Raw genomic sequence first — 22,840 nt, 5'->3', positions numbered from 1 at the left:
TTGATGGTAGCTACTTTGTATTTGTTCATTTGTGAAGCACATTACTTGTCTTGGACACAGTCTCTTTTGATAACATCACTCTAAATTGTAATGTAGACATGCATTTTCTGTAAAGCTGCTTTGTATTGTGAAAAGCGCTATACAAAGAAATGTGTATTTTATCTGATTTCAAATCATTATACTGAACACTCAATAAAACACTCAATACAACTGAAGACACGTTTATCTCTGAGTATAATTTACAAGATGCGACTTGTTTCGAACATCATGCTGTATTGCTGTAAAATTAAGCCATGATACTCAGACAGTAGATTGCAACTGTAAAAATGTTTTTCTATAACAGTTTTAAGAAAGCACAATTAAATATACTCTAAGTAAACTATACTAGTTTAGTAGTTTTATACTGCAAGTATAGGCTACTTGTCAGTACATAAATAGCAGACTGAAAGTATACGTTCTTATTTTTAGCTTAAAAGGAGTATAATATTATAGCACACTTGAAAAAAATTTTTTTTAAAGAAAATGGTGCTCACTGCAGAGACAAACGAAGTCTAGCTTCCCCTATCTGGACTTAAGGGGTAAAGGGATAGTTCACTCCCTTGTTGTTCCAAACATGTATGAATTTCTTTCTTCTGTTGAACACTAAATACGATTTTGAAGAATGTTGGTAATCAAACAGTTAGTGGACGCCATATGGATGTCAACGGGGTCCATCAAAATATATTTTGTGTTCAGCAGAAGAAATACATTCATATAGGTTTGAAACAACTTGAGGGTGAGTAAATGACAGAAAAAAAAAAAAAAAAAAAAAATATATATATATATATTCTGTCATCATTTACTCACCATCATGGCTGTTGAAGCTTAAAAGTTTATGTATAACAAGTTTTAATCTAATATTTCTTTTCTAAAGCTACTTTTTGTAATGTCATTTTGGGGTAAACTGCTGCTGGATATTGAGTCCAGCACCACCTCTGTGTATCCAATCATCTTTAGGGTGTTTCATGGTACACTCTTAAGAAAAATGCTTCTAAACATTACCAAATTAGGGTTCTTCGGCTTGTAACAATAGCAGAACCCTTTTTGGTGCTAAATAGAACCCCTTTTTTTAATAAGGTTCCATAAAGAAGCATGCTTTGAAAGTGCATATACCTTAATGGTGTTATAAATAACCTTTTCAACAATATTTATTTTCATTACTATAGTATATTATCGTCATATTATTAATTTTTTTTTTTAATGAATTATTTATTAATATTGTTTTGTTTTTTAGCCATCTATCTGCCTGGTCTTATATCTTGTTGCATCTATTTGGGTTTTACATTTAAAAAAAAACAACAACAACAAAAAAAACAATATTATAGATCTGACTGTACTGAAGCTGTTGTATGAGAACTGAGCTGGACGATGACATCCTTTTTTGCAGAACTGCTAGATTAAATGAACTAATTTAAAAATTGGTTATCTTAACAACGGAACTGAATCAACACTGATAATGACCATTCAATCCAGTGATAACATTCGAAGCGGGTGACAACAGCCGAAATGCATCATGTTATCACTGTAAAGCAATCTGTATTGTATAAAGCGCTATATAAATAAAGGTGACTTGACTTGCCATACATAACTAACAATCTCTGCCCATACAGTATAAGGCATTTCTTAGAAACATAAATAAATAATAACATGCAAGCAATGCATAATATTAAATACATTATCCAAAATATGTGTAAAAGCATCTACAATTAATAAACAAGGAGACAGGGTAATTGCATTTCCTTGTTAATATACAACATGGGATAGGGTAACATTAGGGTTAGGGTGTGGCTTGACCTTTAAGCCCACCTATCACGTGCAGAGAGGACGTCAAGCTCCACCCATTGTCTCAACTTTGCCATTTCTAAGTAACACACAGTAGCGGAGTGTCGTTCTTGAATGAATAAATGAATTCAGTGAATGATTAAATTACTAATTTAGGGCCTAATACATAGTCACTTGATTAATTCCTGGAGGAATCAATGTATTTAAAGTCACCATTAATTTAGAATTGACAATAAGCAACTATTTACCCGTGCATATCTTTTTTTTTTTTTTTTTTTTTTTTTTTTTTTTATTCGTGTCCTAATATTTAATCAGAATAACTTCCCATCATTCTTGCAACTACATCTTTTCTCTGATGATGTGTTTATTATCTTAATGACTGGACAACCTGTCGCTCATGAGATCACTGCAGCAATAGCAAACGACAATCATCCAACAATCCATGGACGGATCGGCAGCTATTAAATACAAGTTGTGTCCATTATTTCCGTCTCTGATTTCTTTGCCCAAAAAACTCTAATTAGCTTCAGGTAAGTGCCGTTATAATTTTTTTTATTATTATTATTAATATAAAATAGCTATAGGCCCATTATGAAGTATATATGTCTAAATAAAATAGCATGTTACTAAATTATGAATGATGAGGATAATGAAACACTTGCTATAAAATGACACAGCAGCACTCATGCTGTCTTGGGTGTTAGAAACACATAGTTTATGTTTGGTGTTGATTTTGCAATCATTAGTAATATGTTATTGTTTTAATATTCAAAATAATATCTGATACTTTCGTCAGCAGATGAGATAGGCTTGAATTGTTAACTTTGTGTCTTTTGTCTCACAGAATCGTCGGAGCATTCACAAAAGATGAGAGATGTCTAAAGACGACTCAGATGACTGGAACTCGACTTGGATGAAGTATAGCCTACATAGAACAAAACATATATTGATATGAGAACATATATAGGCTATCACAAGTAATAACCCATTTTAAGGTTTTTATTTTATATATATATATATATATATAATATATATATATATATATATATATATATATATATATTTTTTTTTTTTTTTTTTTGTAAGGTTTAATGAATTTTACACGATTCTTTGGTTATTTTATAGGGTGGGTTTGGTAAAGTGTAGCCTAATAAAAAAATAAATCATCAGGTGTGTAGTCTACCTTACATCTTCTCACCGCTGCTTCCTGGTGGTTTAGCTGTGTCCCAATTCACAAGCTGCATCCTTCAAAGGACTCGGACTTCAAATGCCACGCCTTCGAAGACGCTAAGGTCGGACAGGTGTGCGTGGCTAGTGCCAGGAAGGATGATGGGAAATGTATATTTTTTTATTTTGAGGCCTAATGTAATAATTTTGCAATTTGTTAATTGGCCCAAAACAATTTTATATTTTTGTTCATTAAACGTGTGGGAAATAGCTATGGTTTCCCTCATTATTCATTTCACGCCATTTAAACAAAACAGAGAAGATCTCCTGTTACAGCCTTGTAAACTTGACATGTAGGCCTACATACCCGTTTAACCACACTTGCATCTGTCTAAAAAGAACAGTGTGGTTTACAGTCAATGTCTGTGAACATGTATTCTTTAGCTCTTCCCTTTCTTACACACCTGTCCAAGTTTACTCAAAGCCAAGCAACAGTTAAACAATAGCAACTGGTAAAATACTTTTGTGATTTAGAAAACTGAGACAGTCTTAGGTTCATCAGAAATAAAAAAATGTAAGCGTAAAAGGCCAAAAGAGCAAAAAATAAGCTTCAGTATAAGAGTCTATATGCTGTAACTCATATAGTACAACACATTTGCATTTGCTCTAGACATCGAAATAGACAAAAACAGGATGTTATTTTGCAACAATGTACAAACAGGATATGTGGTTATCGCTAGAATAGGTCTATTCGGATCTCATATAGCATGATGCTAGAACTAGAAATAACTTCTGCTGGAACAAACATCTGCATAGATGCACAAATGTCTAAGGTCACATCATCAATGTCTAAGGTCACACACACACACAGAGAGAGAGAGAGAGAGAGAGAGAGAGAGAGAGAGAGAGAGAGAGAGAGAGAGAGAGAGAGAGAGAGAGAGAGAGAGAGAGAGAGAGAGAGAGATGTAGTTTAAATATCAACCTCAATATTCCACATACACCACGTGTATCTTATTTCATTTATTCATCCACCTTCCTTCCTTTTTTCATCACATTCTTTTTTTATTGATCTGCATTGACCTCTATCATTCAGATATTTAAGGTAATAATTTCACAAATGATACTTTAATAACACAATATTCTGAGAGGTCAGTGTATTCAAAATGTATCTTTTATTCAGAAATTACAAAAAAACATACAAAAATACAACATTGTAAATGAATGAACATTCTTCTGGAGTGTTCAAGCTGTGAACTGTCCAGTGCTGAATGGAAATGGTGACGTAACAAATCAAAATCAAAAGTGAAACTGACAGTTATTTCCCTTAAAGTGATCAGGCATAGAAAGGCATAAAGCCACAAAGGAGACAATAAATAAATAAATAAATAAATAAATAAATAAATAAATAAACGAATAAATAAATAAATAAATAAATAAGCCAGCATGCGAGTAGCATCTAGAGTTGTGGAGATCCATGCATGATGTCAGAGTTGTTCTTCAATATGAAGTTCAGGGTGCGGATAATCTCACTTCTCGCGATTTCCCATGCGCAGTAACTGAAACCCTGCGCAGAAAAAAATGCATTCAACATAAAAAAAAAATATGATTACCTTTATATAACACAAGAGTATATGACTACAGTTAGGTTTGGGACACAAGCTTACCTTTTCTTTCAGAGTTGAGGCTATAGCCTCGAAGTAAACCTTGAGTGAAGCCTCTCTGCTGGGAAAATCCTGGGCTGCGTCAGACTTGCTCATGATCTGTACACATTTGCCAAGACCCAGAAAACATGAAATACTGAATGCAAATGAATTATATACGTCATATACGTAGGCTATATATGGGTAAGATTTTTTTCTCTTGACCATAAATTACACCAACGCCATCTCATAGACGTTTGATGAATGGCTATGGTATTTTAATTTGGTCATTTCATCTGAATATCAACATTAATTTAGTCAGTTGAAACTAAATCGAGGTGAACCAATCTAATTTTGTTTCTAAAGATAATAGTGATCTATGACATTGTATTACGTTGCATGTATTTGTTAACGATAAATTTGTGAACACATTAATGTTTTTAGATTTGTGGAGTAAAAATTAGGCTATAGTTTTCATTTTGCAGTGAAAAATAAAATTAGATAAAATATTGCCCCAAGGGCAATCGATAGGCTACCTCATTGATGTTAATTGCATTTACAATTTAAAAGTAAATCGACATCGTTCTTAAAGGGGCATCTCCCCTATGTCTGTAACATACATATCAGGCTACACAGCGCTCTATATTACTTGATTCTGATTCGTCAGTTGAGGCAGTCCGCGGTCAATAGCCTATTTTTTTGCATAATGCATAAAATCCAGGGCTACAACTGACCGGTTCTACTTCCAGCGTTTCTTGGGGCTTCGTGCGTCTCAAAACGCAATTTAAGTTGTTCGGAGCACTTCATTAGGCCTGTTCATTTTATCTTGAAAGCTTTTGATACTACAAGTTCAGGTTCAAGTTCAAGATCAATACACAATTAATGCAAACAAAAAGATCACACGGAAGAACTATATGCAAACCGCCAAAAGACTCGAAATGGATTGGGCTAGTGAAAGAAATATATTGCAGCTAAAAAAAATAAAATAATAAAAATAAAAATAAAAATAAAAATAATAATCCTGTATAGCCTAATATGTTGCCGTGTTTGTGTTGAGATTATTTTCTACGTTGCAAAGAACTATTTTTCGTAGCGGCAGCTTTGAAACAACATGCAACATAGCCTATAGCTTAGACGAGGCCAGCGAATTAGTTTTATTATTTAATGTAATTATAATTATAATTAATTTACATATCGTTTGAACAAAGACAAGATCTCTGAAGTTGAAGACATTAACAAAAATTAAGTTCGCTGTTTTCTTACGCATTTGCTTTCCTCAATCTGCCGGTATACGATGCCTCGAAAATCAGTCATTTTGTCTGCATCCCACTGGTCTGGAACATTGTAGTCCTCAAACAGTGCGTCAATATTCTTGAGTGTCTGGTAAACAGCCTTTTCGACACCAGTAACCTTCAGAAACATTAAGAGTTGAAAAGTGACCTCATGTCCACAAAAACAACCTAAAGCAGTGCAAATTAAAACGGTTATTCAAAGTTTTTACCTGATTCTTGGTGCTGGACTCGAACACATTTTGCGGGAAAGATATGGGAACGTGGCCCAGGCATTGCGAAGGGAAAAGGCCACCCTAAAACAAAATTGTTTTTAGTTAAAGAATATCCTATATATAGGCTATAGGCCTATATATATATTATTTATTTATTTATTTTTGCCTTCAATGAACCTTGTGCCTCTGAAAATTCTCTGCAACGATTCTTACCGCTGTCTCTATAAATGTACAGGTTTTCTCCATTAAGTCCTTCCGAAGGATGCAGTTTGTTGGTAATGACCAAACCTGCGCAAAGCAGAAAAAGGTGCACAGCCAGGCCACATAATGAAGGTCCATTCTGACAGATGCCTAGAGAGGATCGGAGAGCATGAGTTTAAAGCAATAGGATTCAGCAAATTCAAGCAATAAATAATTCGATTAATTATAAGCCTCTAATTTGACTGCTTACCTTGTTGAATTGTTGTGTATCCTTTACAACTTGTGTTTGTTGTTATGATATAGCCTCACAGCAGGTCTGCAGTTTATATACTGCATTTTGGATCGAAAACTGTTGGGGGACTATGACTTTCTGTTTTCGAGACGTCTTAATAATCTCCGCGGTTTGTTCTAATTATGCTGACTTGCGTCTTTTCATTCCAGTGTAACGTCCTTATGAACGTTACAAAGCCACAAGACCATGTGTTAATCTCATGTTGGAGTCACAACTATTGCTCTTTAATTCATCTTAAATAGGTTTAAATGGTATCTAAGTGCCCAAGGTACGAAACCCAAATAAAATAAACAAATACATTCCAATGTATTTGTAATTGTGGCAGATGAGTTAAAAGACGCATTGTGGCATGTTCACACATGTTTGTTGTTCACGAGAAATAATAGCTGACAATTTAGCTAATTTAGGCCTACGCTACATCTGAAGGCTTAGTCACAGATGAGCTGATCAACAAAACATTCTGTTGAAACATTTTCTAACGCATCCAAGATGATCAATCTAAATACAAATCACCGAATTGTAAAATAGCCTACTAATTGTTGTGAGATTGTGTTGGCAGATTTTAGGCTTATATTTTACAGTCTCTTAATGTGTTGAGAATTACATTTTTATTACAATTAATTTCCCTTGCGTCAAGTGTTAAACACTCGAATCCCTTAAAAAGACTACTATGGTATAGCAGCACAGGTGTAAAAAAACAAAGAGTGAAAAGGGAAATGTTAAGTAAGTTACATTGAAATTAGGAGGTTAACCACAGAATGGTTTTAACACTGCACTGTATATTTGTGACATGCTGTACGGTCATTTCCAAATGTGCTTTCTTTGGCAGATTTCTGGTCGTTCTTGCCTCTGGTTTTGGAAGGCTATCGGCCTGCGGTATTAAACCAGACCACAGTTACAAATGCTCTCAGATTATTCATTTCAATATTTTTTTTTTTTTTTTTTTTTTTAAACAATAAATCTGTTGACTGATGTTGATTTTATGCTTCTTTTTAGACCAATATTTATTTTGAAAATTATTAAGAATAATAGGCTAAATAGGCTATTTTGAATTTAATATTCTTTTTTTTTTTTTTTAGATAATATTATAACAATTCATTGTGCCTTTTATTTAGTTACATTTATAAAATAAATGGCAATTATTTAAATTCATTTTGAGAGCTGCAAAAAAGATTTATGCAACACTAGCAGACTGGGATTTGCCCAAGATGGCATGTGTGTGATTTATTCTTTGTGCTATTTGTGGTTGTGGTTTTACTTGCAAGAAGAAGAAGAAAAGATTTGTCGTTACTCTCGCTTTGTTTCTAGTGAAATACAATGAATGACTGGTATATTTCAATCTCGTGGGTAAATGGAGAGACCCCCCGCTGGCATTATTGGAAAGTGAAAATGAGGACAGGGAACTGAAAGAGTATAATGTGAACCAAGCTGTGATCACGAAAAGTCACATTCTTCCCTCCCTAACTGGGGTTGTTTGAGGGGAAGAGGAATCAAGAACTGCCTGTGCTGATGGTTCTGCCAAGCGCCTCAAGGGCTTGGCAGAACCAACCCGATCTCTGATTACCGAATAACCTCTCACAACCATAGGCCAACTCATCAACACGAGTTTATGACTTATTAGTCCAAACAAGAGGTTATTAATGTCATTCCCTGCACACACCTCAACAAATCCAGTAGAACTAGAACTTCTGATATCAAGTTTCTTAATTTGCCAAAATGTGGAAATTCACGGCTTTAATCAAACGCGAAAGCTAAATGTTATCTTCTAATTTGTAATGCTTTCGATTTGATAACATCTTTCCTTAATAACAAACATTCTCAAAGTGTTAGAAAGTAAATAGAAATAAGAATATGAAGTCATTTTCAGGCATTTCTTTTCAAATGTTCATTTTATAAAAATAAAAAAAATCCCCTAAGTCAACTTAAAAATTTAAAGTCGTCATGAAATCAAAATTGACACTTTTTACTTTGTTAGCGCACATCGAACGCAACTTTCGATTCACGGGGCGTTGAAGGCAGCAAGTGTACTTCAGGTTTTTAATCAAATTGGCTGTATAGCCTAAGTAATTTCATCTCTTTTAAAAAAATCTTTCCTATTTAAATCTTGTGTACTTAAATAATGAAGTTGTACTTTTTTTTTTTTTACAGTGTAATAATCTCTCATTAGCCTACATAATACAGGAATGACATGAAAAAGAAGACAAATACATACATGCATGTTTAAGCCTCAACGTAAAACACAAGTATGAACAGAAATCATGACAACAAAAGAAAAATCTTTTTCTCTTCAAAAACAATCCTATTTGATATTGTCACTGGACTGGAATAAGCGATTTTTGTAGGCTATATATTTTCAGTGCATGCAGATTGAATCATCTACAATGCAGAATGAAGAGGAAGAATGCGTGTGCATTCCTTTTTTTTATTACATTTTTGATCAGACTAATTAGTCAATGTTATCATAAATATGTTTTTATACAGATTAAATATGTGCCAGTCTGAGTGTTTCCAGCTGAGTTTAGTTCTCCCTCTTCCTACGCTTTTTTCTTCCACTGTTGCCAATGGCTTGCTGAAACAACTCCTTGTACAATTCAGTTGAATAGAAGCAGACACTGCCACCTAGTGTCAATTAGGTTAAGAAGCAAGCACATCAGCTTTAATCACTCTGACAAATAGACACAAGAAATGATTAAACAGAGTAGCCTTGATTCTATAAATTCAGTCTACTGATATTCTTCTTCAATCTGGATAATTCCATTTCTAAGACCCAAAACACATGATTAAACATCTATTCTACAAAGAAAAGACAGCCAACTGAACAATAATCAAATGCAATGAAGGAAATAGAGGCACTTATGATTAAGATACAATTTAGTTTTATTTAACACAGCAGAAAAATCATAACACATCACAACACAACACACAAAAACCCTTTTAATGACAACACACAACAGCCTCTTAATGTATTATAGGGTAGCACAAAGTCAGTTTAACAACAGGTTTATAAAGTTATAAAGTGATGCATTCCGGCTTCCCTCAATTCCTTATGAAATTACACAACTTGCTTTGCTTGACATCTGACCTGACCTTCAAACCTTAAACTGTGTGGCCACTGTATCAGCCACATAAAAAAACAGAGAATTGCTTTGGAAATAGAGAAGAGGAATCTGGGGTCAGTTGCACTGAAATCAAGAGGTTTACCACAGATTATGACTGTAACGCGGCACACGTTTGACATTATGGTCAATACCATACATTAAAGAGAAAACATATCATTTTTGATGGTCACTTCTCTGGAAAATATTGGCAACTGTGTGGGTTGAGAAAGTTGAGTGGTGGTCAATGAGGGAGGTCCCCAGTGAGGTCCCATGGGAAATCCTCCTCGGTATTACTGTCAGCACCTTCAAACTCATTCCAGGAGATGTCATTTACCTGGCAAATTAAGTTATTTAATAGTTAGCTCTCTGATCATCTGTTGCTAAACCACTGACCAACAGGACAAGAACTGAAAGTGACTGGCTAGTTCCTTATGGGAAATGTTCCTCATAGCAAAACTTATGAACTGATATCAGTAGACTTGAATTACAGTAATCTGGTCTGCACGGGACAATATATTTTAATACAAGCTTTTCTAATAAAAAGGCAAATGATGACTGAAATTTAGAATTCAGCTTTCTGTAAATGGAATAAATTCGATAAGTTATTGACTGAAGTGTTCAAAGATCTTGAAGGAACACTTACTTTTATGACTCCCTCTGAGTTCTCCTCTGGAAGGATCTCATCTGGATCAAACTTGATTTCAATTGCTACTTTTCCATTTCCTATGAGACATTAATTACATGAAATGGATGTTACCACAGACTGTAATGTACATTGTATAATAGCTGTATATGTTGTGTGATACTTACCCAAGATCATGAGAAGCACTTTTTCAAAGGCAACTGCCACAGCTTTGTCTTTGGCTCGTTTCATTAGTGTCCCTCTTTTTCTCAACTTTTCCTCCGGGTCTCAAAAGATTTTAGCACATGTGAACTCATAACATGTTTCACATGAAAAACAAAAACGATTTATTGCGCACACACACACAGGCACACATGCTTGCTTGCACGCACGCACGCACGCACGCACGCACGCACGCACGCACGCACGCACGCACGCACGCACGCACGCACGCACGCACGCACGCACGCACGCACGCACGCACGCACGCACGCACGCACGCACGCACGCACACACACACACACACACACACACACACACACACACACACACACACACACACACACACACACACACACACACCTGAAACTATATTGCATATATTTGGCCATATCTTCATGTAGGGCTATTATTACATGACAAGAACAAGGTAAAAAAAAAATGAACAAAAAGTAAATAAATTCACAAACAAAGAAGTTAAATAACTGAAATATTATTTTAATTATAAATGTAATTAATTTAAAATAATGACTTTCATTTAAATATGATTATTATTACATTTATTATTATTATTATTATAAAAAGTGTTGGGGGAGATGCATTACAAGTAACAAGAGTTACGTAATCAGATTAACTTTTTTCACGTTACTAAATGTACAACAAAATATCTGAGTTACACAAGCTACTGTTTTCCCATTTATAGACTGACCTCTTCTGCCCCCATGTTGAGAGAAATCGGCAGTAAGTTCAGAGGTGTATTGTGCAAAACTGTGTAAACATGACGGTTATTGTAGTTCTAGACTAAATGTGAGCATGCATTTACTCATCTCACTTGCAACAAATAGATTTAGTATTCCTTAAAATAATTAAAAACAGTGAAATGCAAACTCAGAACATTACACAAGCTTGCAATCATTAAATATGTTAAATAACACAAATATACTTTATGGATTTAATCTCACTTTATTAACCAATGTCTTTGCTGCAGAACTTTGACGGTCCAAATCAAGCAAAAATAACTTTAGTTAAACATCACATTTGAGTTTAATTTTTTAGTTTTTATTGCTGAAGTAAGAGTGTTGAACTTTCTTCTCCCATGTCCTATTCTACTGCGATCCAGAATGGCAGCACAGCTTAAAGGTACGGTACGTTTGAGCTGCGCCCTCTACTGTACAGGCGTGAATTTGCATTTCCTTCAAAATGAGGCTTAATCATTTCACTTGTAGTGTGAAAGGGCCTTTACATTTGCCAAAATAGAACTTTTGTTCATTTGTTATTAAAAAACAAACAAGCAAGCCCAGCCCAGGTGAAAAAAAGTAATGGCAAAGTAACATAGCGCATTACTTTCCATATAAAATGTAACTAAGTTACACAATTAATTACTTTTAAAACTAACTTTCCCCAATACTGATTATAATTATGTATTATTATTTTAAGATATATTTATATAAGTAAACTGAAGTGTACTCAAGTTTTCTTAAAAATCTGAGTTTTCTAAAAAAAAAAAAAAAAACATGTTGCGTGACTCAAGTCAAATCACCTCGATCGTTGTCAATGATCTCCTCTGCCACACCGACCCCCTGGCAGCTCACGCCATGCTGTGGGAAGGTCAACTCTGCTATGCAGCCATATTTCAAAAGCACACCCTGGTCATCTGTTTCTTCTTGATACCCGGCATCCACACACTTTGAGATGTCCTTCAACTGTTGATGAAACACACAAAAAATGTTTGTTTACAAAGCCGCCAAGAACAGATGCACGGGGGGGGGGGGGATGAATAGTATATTCAGTGTATATCATCCATATTGATGCTTACAGTGATAATGCGGGTAGACCAGCCGCTGAAGCCCAGATAGTGGTTAGCCAGGTTGTGACATTTGGAAAGGCTGAGAGGTTTAGTGCTATAGAAGGACAGGTTCTGCTTTGTGCTCAATCGGACCTGAGGGGTTGGTTGAAGGAGAGAATAATATAAAATCAAACACTCAAACCCTCTGTAAAATCGCATTACAGCTTTATCTGTCGTTGTAATAGATTAGGCTACCTTTAAAGGAGAGCTTTGGAAAAGACACTGTTTATCAGTGGCCCGCTGAGCTTTGGATGCCTGTGCTGATGAATAGAACTTCACCATCGTGTAGAACCCAGGTTCTGCCACCGTGGCATTAGGACACACCTTCAAAAGGTAAAGAGCTCCAAATGCTGAATACACGCTCCACAGGGACTCCTAAGAAGTCAGGTCATACAGGGAGAAGTTTAATAAACAGTCATTAAGATTAAAGTTAGGTACATTCACGCTATTACTGGTGATTTTGCACTAAAAATCCCTAAGATTTTTAAACTTAAAGTCCAAAGTTGAGCAATCCAGGTCTTGTTACGCAAACATGCTTATGTAACGTTACATCTTTGGGCAAACATTAAACATAACCTGACTTAAAGAGCAGGTGAACAGGAAATCAAGACAATAATAATAATAAGAAGAAGAAGAAGAAATATAATAATATAATATGCTTTAACTTACATAAATGTAGGCCTCTGAAAAGTTTGGCTGAATGTCCCAAATAAAAATAGTTTTGTTGTTTTCGAGAGGGACTTTGAACTCAATTATATCGACCTCAATATCCATTGAGATATGGGTTTAAATAAAGCTACCCCTCGAAAACGGTGTTGTTGCCTCATAAAACATTTACATTTATTTAAAACGCCAGAAAAAGTTGAGTATTCAGTTGACACCACGGCTCCCCTCTGCTACTTCCGTAAACACAATTGCATTTCGCGCTCTTCAGACGTCATATTACGTATTGCGCCGTGATTGGATCAGTGGAAGGATTTAACAAATGAGAACTTTCCGCGCAGCCAGTGTCATAGTAGGCTACCTACGAACCAGAGCCATCTAAATAATAACCAACATAATTTAGAAACATTTAAAAATGTAGGCTAATCTTGTCTCATCATCTTGTTATGTGCATCTTAGAACAAAAAGATGGTCCTGGTTTAACAACAGAAATGTTGTGGCTATTTTGTTTCGGCCCAATTTTAACTCGTTCATTGTGGACGCCTTACCAGGGCACAACACTGACTTAGATGAATATCCGAGCATTTAAGGTAGGCTACGAGTAATTTTGAGACGGGCAGAAAAATGAAACCACACAGGTGATACAGAAGACGGATAGGATGCAGTTAAACACTTTAATGGATAAAGACACACAGCTTCAAGAGAACAGCATGATCTAATAGTAAGGGCATAATCAATCTGACAGACAGACAAAAGTTTACATTCATACACTTGGGAGTGAACCCAACCATCCAAATGACAGTGTCGACAAAAGGCATCTTTGGAGCCATAATATACTAATGTCAAAGTGATTTGGGCACATTTGAAAATAAATTGATTAGCACCACTGTGAAATGTTAGGCTAAATCAGATGCAAGATTCAACCTTGATTTATGAGCACTCCCCAATGAGAAGAATAAATACAATAGTAGGGTTTAGATATGGGAGGGAACTAGAGAACAGACCTAGCCAATGCCTGGTTGACATTTCCTGCATATATAAGACCAGATAATAATTAGGCCTACTTTAGGAGGTTTTGAGGACTTCAACTGGTTTTAGATCTGCAGCAAAGCACACAGGCTTTGACTAGCACTACATTGGCGCCCTCTACAGGGTGCAGTTGGAATCCAGGGATCTCCTGCAATTTGCAACCCTCAGGTAAGTTTCCACCTTGTGCATGTCCTTCTTGAAGCAGGCCAGAAGACGGAAGCTCTCTCTGACGCTGCTCTCCCCCATGGTCAAGTAGAAATCCTCAAAAGGCAGCGGTAGGGAGTCATTATCATCCATGTTTGGTTGGCCATCCAGACATCCCTGTGCAGATACAAATGGCAAATTATGGAATAGCTATCCAAATAAGCCCACAAGATGTGAAGATGTCATCACACCTCCTGATACGACCACATTGTTTAAAAAAAAAACAAACCTAAAGTAGCCTAGAATAAATCTGGTCTCTCTCACCTTGATGAGCACGCTGATGCCCACTTTCAAGTCTTCCAGCTTCTCAGTGATCTGGTTGGGGTTCCCGACGGTCAGGCTGTTTGAGACGGCTCCGCTCAGGGTCTGGCTGGGGAACTCCCAGGACTCAATGAGGCGGTAGGAGATGCGAAGGAGCTTCAAAATCTGAAGAAAGAAAAAAGAATACTGGAGGCTGTAGACCACTATCTATTTTTGATGTTTATGCTGCCCATATTTGTTACTGCCTTAGATTTTTAAGTACAATCAACTTGGATTTTTCAAGTCATTTTAACTTAAATTATTAAACTGACTTTAAAAAATGAGTTGAATCTTGTATTAACTTATAAAAAAGTTGAAAATTGCTTAACTTATTTTGATGATTTTGATGATGTAAAAACACCCGTTGTCATAATATATTGATCATTTAAACTTTTTTTTGTGATGATGGAACTTTTCATCTCATAGAATTTTCAGATTTTTGAACAATTTAAGAATAAAATTGTCATCTAATTGCGTGAAATCATCATGCATACTCTAATATTATATATTTATTATTGTTTGATACTATTATTTGTTTAATAGTTCTATATATTGTTGAATAAAACATGACAGGTTGAGATTTAATTTTTAACGATATTGTCTACACAAAGTGATCAGTTGACTTAACTTAAAAAAGTGAGAAAAACCCATTGCCTTAAAATATAAGATAAACAAACTTCATTTGTAATTGAAAAAATTAAGTTATGTGGCAATGTCAAGTTGACACAACTTTTTCGATTACGCATGAAGTTCATTTACTTCATTTTAAGGCAACGGGTTTCCTCACTTTTTTTAAGTTAAGTCAACTGATCACTTTTTACAGTGTACTTACTGAGCTCTTCTGCGTTTCATCTTTTCCAGTGGGCGTCTCGATGGAGTCAGAGTTGCAGAAAGACAGAGGAAAGATTTTACTCAGCTGTCTGCGATCCTCAGGCAACAGGTTGTCCTCCTTGATAATAAAAGTAAAATAGTATTTAGTAAAATACATGTTACAAATGCATACATGTTCATCTGATAGAAATGCAAAGAACACTAATTAAATGGATAGTTCACCGAAATATGGAAATTGTGTTATAATTTATTTGAATGGAAATCTTACAAAGTCGTTAATCATTTTTGCAGCCAGCTGGTGCAGGTGTTGAACACGGATGACTGCGTTGTTGAAGAGCCGCTGGTTCTCTGAGGCTCTTCCCTGGTTCACCAACAAACTAACCAGGACCACCGACAACAGCACTAATGCTATAGGAGAAGAAAAGAGAGAGGTAGTGTTTGCCATTTGCAACATGGTTGCTTTAAAGCTCCTGATAAAATAACCAAGTAACTTATGAAATCAAGATTTTGAATTAATCAAAAGATCAAATACATTTGTTTGGTTTATTTGCCATGCTCCAATAAACACTTTTACATCTATGAAATTGGTTTTACAGGTAAGAAGATAAACAGCTAAACTAAACAGGGATTTTTCAAAAATATATTAAAAAATACATTAAATCCACAAATGACATGCAAAAGAAAGCATCACATCCATACCTCTAGCCATTTCTACTTGGGTATAGACGAACTCTTGCGGTCTTAGTTGAAAGCTTGTGAAGGTTTGTTTTCCTGGCTCAGGTGTGCTGATATTTATATGTGGCATGAGCATGTTTTGATGCATCCTAATCAGAAACATGATAGTTTCCTTGCTTTAATATGTATTTAGACAAAATACATTTGTGGTTCTAGTCATTTATGTGGATATTTCCATGACTCTGGTATGATGTTGTTGGCTCTAAGCAAAAACATAGAGGTCATCATTTTATTTACTGAATATGAATTAAATCCTTTGTATCATTTGATTTAAATATTTAAGAAACACATGAGCAATATTTCTTTCCATGTAAAAATCTGGTGAAATTATGGAAAATATAGTGGTCCTTATATTCCGAAAATGCTTTACGAACAAAACACAAGGAGATGTGTGTAGCATCGCCACGTAACCTGTAAATGGTGTCATCTCCTTCTGAAAGGACACATTGTCAATAATTATGAGTGAATCAGGTCATATGTGTTTGTTGTCACTGTGGGGATGTGGGAGGATTTTCCTTTTCAGAGTTGATGTTGCCCTGTGTGTAATATTCAGCAGTACTGGGGTTGCGAAATGTCAGGATATGACATTAATAGTTTAATCCCTTTTGGTGGAAAAACAGAATACAATCAGTTACCTGACCCTCGTTGCTGCATTTTTTGCCCGTCACTAGTGGCATAAGGACCAAAGAGTATAGTATGTCCTGGACAGTTAAAGTTGGATAATTCATAGATAATAGATTAGACCAATATTGAAAGTAGAAAATATAGCGAATGGTCAATCTCACAAATCTGTCAAAAAACATCTGGGTCATATTTCACTCCTGAATCAAAGGAAATAATAATAATAAAAGAATCCTGTTTTAATACCATTGTTTGTAAGTTTTTTTTTTTTCATTGTGAACTACATGTTCATGACAAATAGGCACATTTAAAGTCGCCATGAAATCAAAATTGACCATTCTCTTCTCTTCTCTTCTCTTCTCTTCTCTTCTCTTCTCTTCTCTTCTCTTCTCTTCTCTTCTCTTCTCTTCTCTTCTCTTCTCTTCTCTTCTCTTCTCTTCTCTTCTCTTCTCTTCTCTTCTCTTCTCTTCTCTTCTCTTCTCATGTGAGGGCGGGACAACCTGTCACTCACATGACATTACAGCATCCAACCATCTAATTAATTCCCGATGGACTAAATCAAGTCTTGTTCAAGAAGCCGTTTCACTTAGATATACGTCACTAAAAGGAAGAAAAGACTGTCGCAACTTTACCTACTTTAATATAAAAAGTAGCCAATTACTTCAAGTTTATAAAGCACACAAGTTTAAATCATGTTAAATGTATTTTTTTGCTGATTATAATTTTATGTACAGACATGATTAATTTTATTACAGTAATGAGAGTGAGATTATTCGGTACCTATTAAAAGCACCCTCCCGTACTCGTATAGGTAGGGAGGAGTTTATAAGAGCTGGTCTACTACCTGTACATCTAAGAGGGGAACAACTTACTGTAAACTAAACCATATGTTTAACATTGTTAATGGTCATGCCCCCAAATATTTATGCTCTAACTTAACCATGGTCCAAACGCAGCATAGTCATAATACTAGGGCCAGCGTCCGCTCTTGCATAGTTCCTAGAGCTACTAATGCAATAAAAAATTCTTTCTTTTATACTGGTATCAGGGCATGGAATAGTTTGCCTACTGCTACAAAACTCCTATCATCACGAGGGATGTTTAAAACACAGGTCAAGAAACTTTTATGGAGCAAGGTGAATATTTATTGATAAATTGGAGAGTTTTTTACAGTGTTTCTGTTTTTTTAGTTTTTTTTTATATGATGTCTTTTTTATCCCCCTCCTCATACTGTATGTCTTTTTTTAATCTGGTTTGTCTGCTTCTTGGTTATTGTTTTCTTGTGTGTAACACCAAGGACCGTGCTGGAAATAAGTATTTTACTTTAGCATGTTATCCTTTGGATTGCTGTTTTGTATCGTCTTGATCCAGAAATAAATCAAATCAAATCAAATCAAAGTAATGAGACTAATGTTTTGTTGCAGTAAACAAATGAACATTTTGGAGGGAAATGTTCTTAATTACCATAAGAGTAATGTCACAATATATATATATTTGCTGATTTTCCCTGAGCTTCTTTTTTTTTTTTTTTGGTTTACCAATTATATCTGGTCTCAGATCAGCTTGCCAGGGAAACATCTACAGAGACAGAACAGAACTGACTGGCACCACAAGCATTCGAAGACTGTAACTTATACTTCCACCCTGTGGTTACAATCGGAATGAAAGCAGGTGCCAGAGAAAAATCCCCCATGATGCCTCAGCTGTTCACACTGGGCATTCTGATGACTGTCTGATGGCACCTGTCAGTCAAGTGTGGGAAACCAATTCTCCCCGATGAAAGCCCTGTCAGGTGCACCTAGGATCAGCATCCTCCCTTTAAATATCAACTCAAAAATCACATTATGAAATAAATGTTTTTCTCCAAAACACGTTTGCCACAATTATTGGCAGCCCTAGAATTTATTACGAGTAACATATCTCTGAAGAATATTCCCATTAATATTTACCTTTTTTTTTAGCAAACTAGGGTGACTAGGAACATGAAATTGTCTAGCTATGACTTCTTGTTTCACAGGAGTTTAAATATGAGGAAACACAAAGGCCAAATCCCCTGAATCATCCATCACAATGAGTGAAACCAAAGAATATAGTTCTGATGTGCAGCAAAAGATTGTTGAGCATCACAAAATAGCAAGTGGCTGTAAGAAAATATCTAAAGAAATGAAAATCCCCATTTTGACCATCAGGGCAATAATTAATAAGGTCCAATCAACTACAGATGTTACGAATCTGTCAGGAAGAGGACGTGTCTATATTGTATTAATGCACGGTGAGGATGAAAGTTTGAGTGGCCAAAGACTCTCCAAGGATCACAGATGGAGAATTGCAGAGATTAGAGAGAAGTCTTAGGGTCACAAGCCTACCAAAAAAAAAAAAAAAAATCAAACAACCCCTATATCCCCACGTGTTGTTTGGGAGGCTTTCTAGAAAAATCCTCCTCGCTGGTCCAAAAATAAACTCCAGCAAATTCAGTTGTCAGACACGACTGGATCTTCAAACGGCACAGGGCTCTGTGGTCAGATGAAACTAAAAAAATAGCCTTTTGGCAGCAAACACGCTAGATGGGTTTGGTGCACACAAGGATAAAAATTACCCCATCTGTACAATTTAATATACCATTGGATCTTTAATGTTGTGGGCCTATTTTTCTGCTGGAGGTCCTGGACTTCTTGTTCAGATGCATGGCATCGTGGATTCTATCAAATATCAACAGATAAAAAATCTAAACCTGACGCCTTCTGCTAGAAATCATATAATGGGCCGTGGTTGGATCTTCCATGAGGACAACGATCCAAAACAAACATCAAAATCAACACAAAAATGTGTTACAGAGCACAGAATGAAGCTTCTGCCATGACCATCCCAGTTCCCTGACCTGATGACTGGGGTGAACTGAAGAGAAGCACCAACATGAACTTGTGAATCTGAAGGATCTGGAGAGATTCTGTATGGAGGAATGGTCTCTGATCTCTTGTCAGGTGTTCTCCAAACTCATCAGGCATTATAGGAGAAAACTCAGAGCTGTTATCTTGGCAAAAGGAGATTGCAAAAAGCATTTAATAAAAGGGTGCCAATATTTTTTTACCAACGTGTTTTGGAGAAAAACATTTATTTCATAATGTGATTTCCCCCCACTTTCAATTCTTTTACTTCAATGAAAGGTTAGATTTTTGCAAATATTTTGAATGAAAGATCAAAAGGATAAACAATGCAGATTTATTTTTTTACAGCTATTTTTTTATCATATTTACCAAGGGTGTCATTCATTCTGACCACAAATAAAGGCCTATATGATTTGTATGAGAATAAGTTGCCAAAATAATTACTAAAATGACAAGATTTTCTTTGTAATTTCCTTTCTAGCCACAAGACGGCGCAACTAAATTGAAGATCTTTTCTAAAGGAATTAGGAATTTCATGTTTTAAAGCTGCTTCCAGTTATTCTATTCGTACAAAAACACAAAAAAAACGTATTTGAAATTTCACACATTTACAGGAAATAGCCTATTCTATTTCTAAGGTGAGTAGCACTTTAAGCCCCTTGAAATGTCGATCAATCAGAATCAGAATGAAATATAACATGTAACACAATAATTATATTATAAAGAAAATAAAATTTACAGTAATAGAAATATAGAAGGAATTTATGGTGTTATGAATGTACAGATATATTATTTACAGGTGTACAGTTTAATATGTTATACAATTTTGAGATGATGTACAAATGGACAGTTATGATAGACAATATACAGTAGTTATGAGAGTTTTAACTGTTCAGACTGAATAGCCTGAGGGAAAAAACTGTTCTTGTACCTATATATATATATATATATATATATATAAAAATAGAATGATTTGAGAATATTTCCATTATGTGCTTTAATGTTCAGAACAATAATATATATACTTGCCAACCTTTAGGCAGAGGAGAGGCACCTGCCCCTGACGCCACCTGCTAAATTCACAATGACCTTCGACCCTTTCGTTGTAAACTGTTCTTGAACTTTTGGCATCATTGATGCACTTGCAGCCATAACTTTTCTGCACAAAGACAAGCCGTGTCTTTCTGTGTCGATTTAGAGACCTGCATAAGCTGTGCTCAGGACACTCTCTTCCTTTAAGGCGAAGCCCACCTTGTTCCCACTTCTCGTCAACTCTTGTTTCAAAGGGGGGCAATGTTACACATCTACCCTGGAATGCACTGACTCCATCCCACCCTCTCTCCGGTTCCACAAGCTGCTCATCACAGTTCTGGAGTCGTCTCATGTTGCATCTCTCCGGGCAGCTGCGGCTTCTTTGCTTTGGAGGAGCCACTCGTTGATGGGACAAGCTTCTCCATTGCTTCCTTAGCTTACATAAAGGCTGAATCCCAGAAGAGGTCTTTCACGTTCCCGTCCAGCCCTTAAAAGTAGCAAACATAGGTTGTTCAGGTCAAGTGTGCTGTTCCGACAGTGCTAAGCACTATGAAATCTATTCAGTTAAAAGTGAAAAGTTTCCTAACATAAGCTGGATCTGTGGCTTCGGTGTTTCTGCACGTGGTTCAGAGTAATTGGTTCTAGCCTGTTTTGTGGTAACCTTTTCTACATAATAATGTCCATGTTTCTATCGATAAACAGCCTTAAAAATAAATAAATGGATCATTTAAATGAATAATAAACACTTTACATTTTTTTTAAATACAAATAAAATATAAAATCTATAATATAATATAAGTCTAATATAAATAAAAAGGACAAATGTATTCATATATTGACTATTTTAAAAAGTTATTGGAAAACAACAGAAGTGGACAAATTTAACATGAATTAAATATGAATAAAATAAAAAACAGAAAATGAAATAGAAAGAAAAATAAAGCAAGCAAATAATAAACAGGTTATTGTAAGAATGTTATGATTCTAGTCATTTCTTTCCAGATGCTGAAACTTTGATTACCATGACACAAAACTAAATCTAAACATACATTTAAGTCACACTTGGTTTAAAAGGTCTACTCCTTGTTTCACAGACAGGGCCACTTCTTAAAATATATCAGTGCCATTGTTTTGTCTCGAGTAAGGTTTTTTTTTTTTCAAAGGCACGTTTATAAAAGCTACTTAACATGTCTTAATGGAACTAAGGCCTAATCTTGGCTTAATCTAAGCCCTGTCTGTGAAACCAGGCCCTAGTTTTAGTAATATTGTAAATGACGAGAGTTTATTTCAAGAATATTCTCTCCAGTAATACATAATTATTACATTGTTTAAATTAATACATTTTTAGCTAACTGTGATTTTGTAAATGTACATTTCTGAAATGCATAACTTAGACAGTTATTCACGCATTTTCTGTAAAGCTGCTTTGAAATGATGTGTAGCCTATTGTGAAAAGCGCTACAAATAGATAAACCCTCAGCACTGAGAGTGTCACTCAGACGCCAGTGAGAATGAATGAGCATAATAACAGCACTCATCAGAGTGAAAGAGATTCACTAAACGCACTGACCGTCTGTCCTGAGGTCACTTCACAGCTGCCCCTTGACCTGGTTTGCATGCACGGAACTCGGACGGCTGTGATCCAGGGGATGCCGCAGTAGTTCCAGTGAGCAGCATGCGTTCTTGTGTGTAGGCCCATAGGGTTGAATGTGTATGAGATAGGCTAGCATAGGCCTACAGTGACCAGGGTATTTAGTGCACTGAAGTTTATTCATTTAAAAAAATCGGTATGGCTAAAGTGTATCCTTAAGTAAGACTATACAAAATGAATAAAATAAAATAATAATAGACCATCGCTGATTCGATGTTTAAAGTCAGCTTAATAGGCTACTATGAATAAAAATGATCTTGACCACGGGGTGGCGCATGTTTACCATATCAGCTGGACAATTGAATATGCAATAGAAAAAAGTTTTTTAATATATATTTTTTGGTAACATAATTCTAAGCTTTACTTTCTCTTAACGGCATTTAATTAAAACACTAATGAGAAAATATCCCAAAGACAAATAGAATCTTGTATTTTTTGTCATTGCATATTGTTAGAGAACATAATAAAAACTCAAAGAC

At 35.5% G+C, this 22,840-nt stretch overlaps 3 protein-coding genes across 3 annotated transcripts; all 3 read right to left on the bottom strand.

Moving 5' to 3' along the window:
• Positions 1-4,444: 4,444 nt before the first annotated feature.
• On the bottom strand, positions 4,445-6,471 carry ifnphi3 (interferon phi 3; the record flags this gene model as incomplete). The annotated part of the gene is made up of 5 exons (XM_079884455.1): positions 4,445-4,552; positions 4,653-4,748; positions 5,892-6,038; positions 6,130-6,213; positions 6,346-6,471. The coding sequence occupies 5 exons, from the start codon at positions 6,469-6,471 to the stop codon at positions 4,445-4,447; spliced, it is 561 nt and encodes a 186-aa protein (XP_079740581.1).
• A 3,011-nt stretch (positions 6,472-9,482) lies between these two features.
• rdm1 (RAD52 motif containing 1) lies at positions 9,483-13,314 on the bottom strand. The gene is made up of 7 exons (XM_079868274.1): positions 13,080-13,314; positions 12,606-12,785; positions 12,381-12,503; positions 12,105-12,267; positions 10,534-10,632; positions 10,367-10,446; positions 9,483-10,057 (listed from the first exon to the last, which is right to left on the bottom strand). The coding sequence occupies exons 1-7, from the start codon at positions 13,182-13,184 to the stop codon at positions 9,965-9,967; spliced, it is 843 nt and encodes a 280-aa protein (XP_079724400.1). The 5' UTR covers positions 13,185-13,314; the 3' UTR covers positions 9,483-9,964.
• A 736-nt stretch (positions 13,315-14,050) lies between these two features.
• On the bottom strand, positions 14,051-16,315 carry gh1 (growth hormone 1). The gene is made up of 5 exons (XM_079889758.1): positions 16,137-16,315; positions 15,706-15,845; positions 15,439-15,555; positions 14,571-14,732; positions 14,051-14,423 (listed from the first exon to the last, which is right to left on the bottom strand). Exons 1-5 carry the CDS (start codon positions 16,273-16,275, stop codon positions 14,220-14,222), a joined length of 762 nt encoding a protein of 253 aa, XP_079745884.1. The 5' UTR covers positions 16,276-16,315; the 3' UTR covers positions 14,051-14,219.
• Positions 16,316-22,840: the final 6,525 nt, after the last annotated feature.

The sequence above is a fragment of the Squalius cephalus genome, assembly GCF_949319135.1.
Source record: "Squalius cephalus genome assembly, chromosome: 1".
NCBI classification, from domain to species: Eukaryota; Metazoa; Chordata; class Actinopteri; order Cypriniformes; family Leuciscidae; genus Squalius; species Squalius cephalus.
This window is presented reverse-complemented; position numbering and strand designations above follow the sequence as displayed.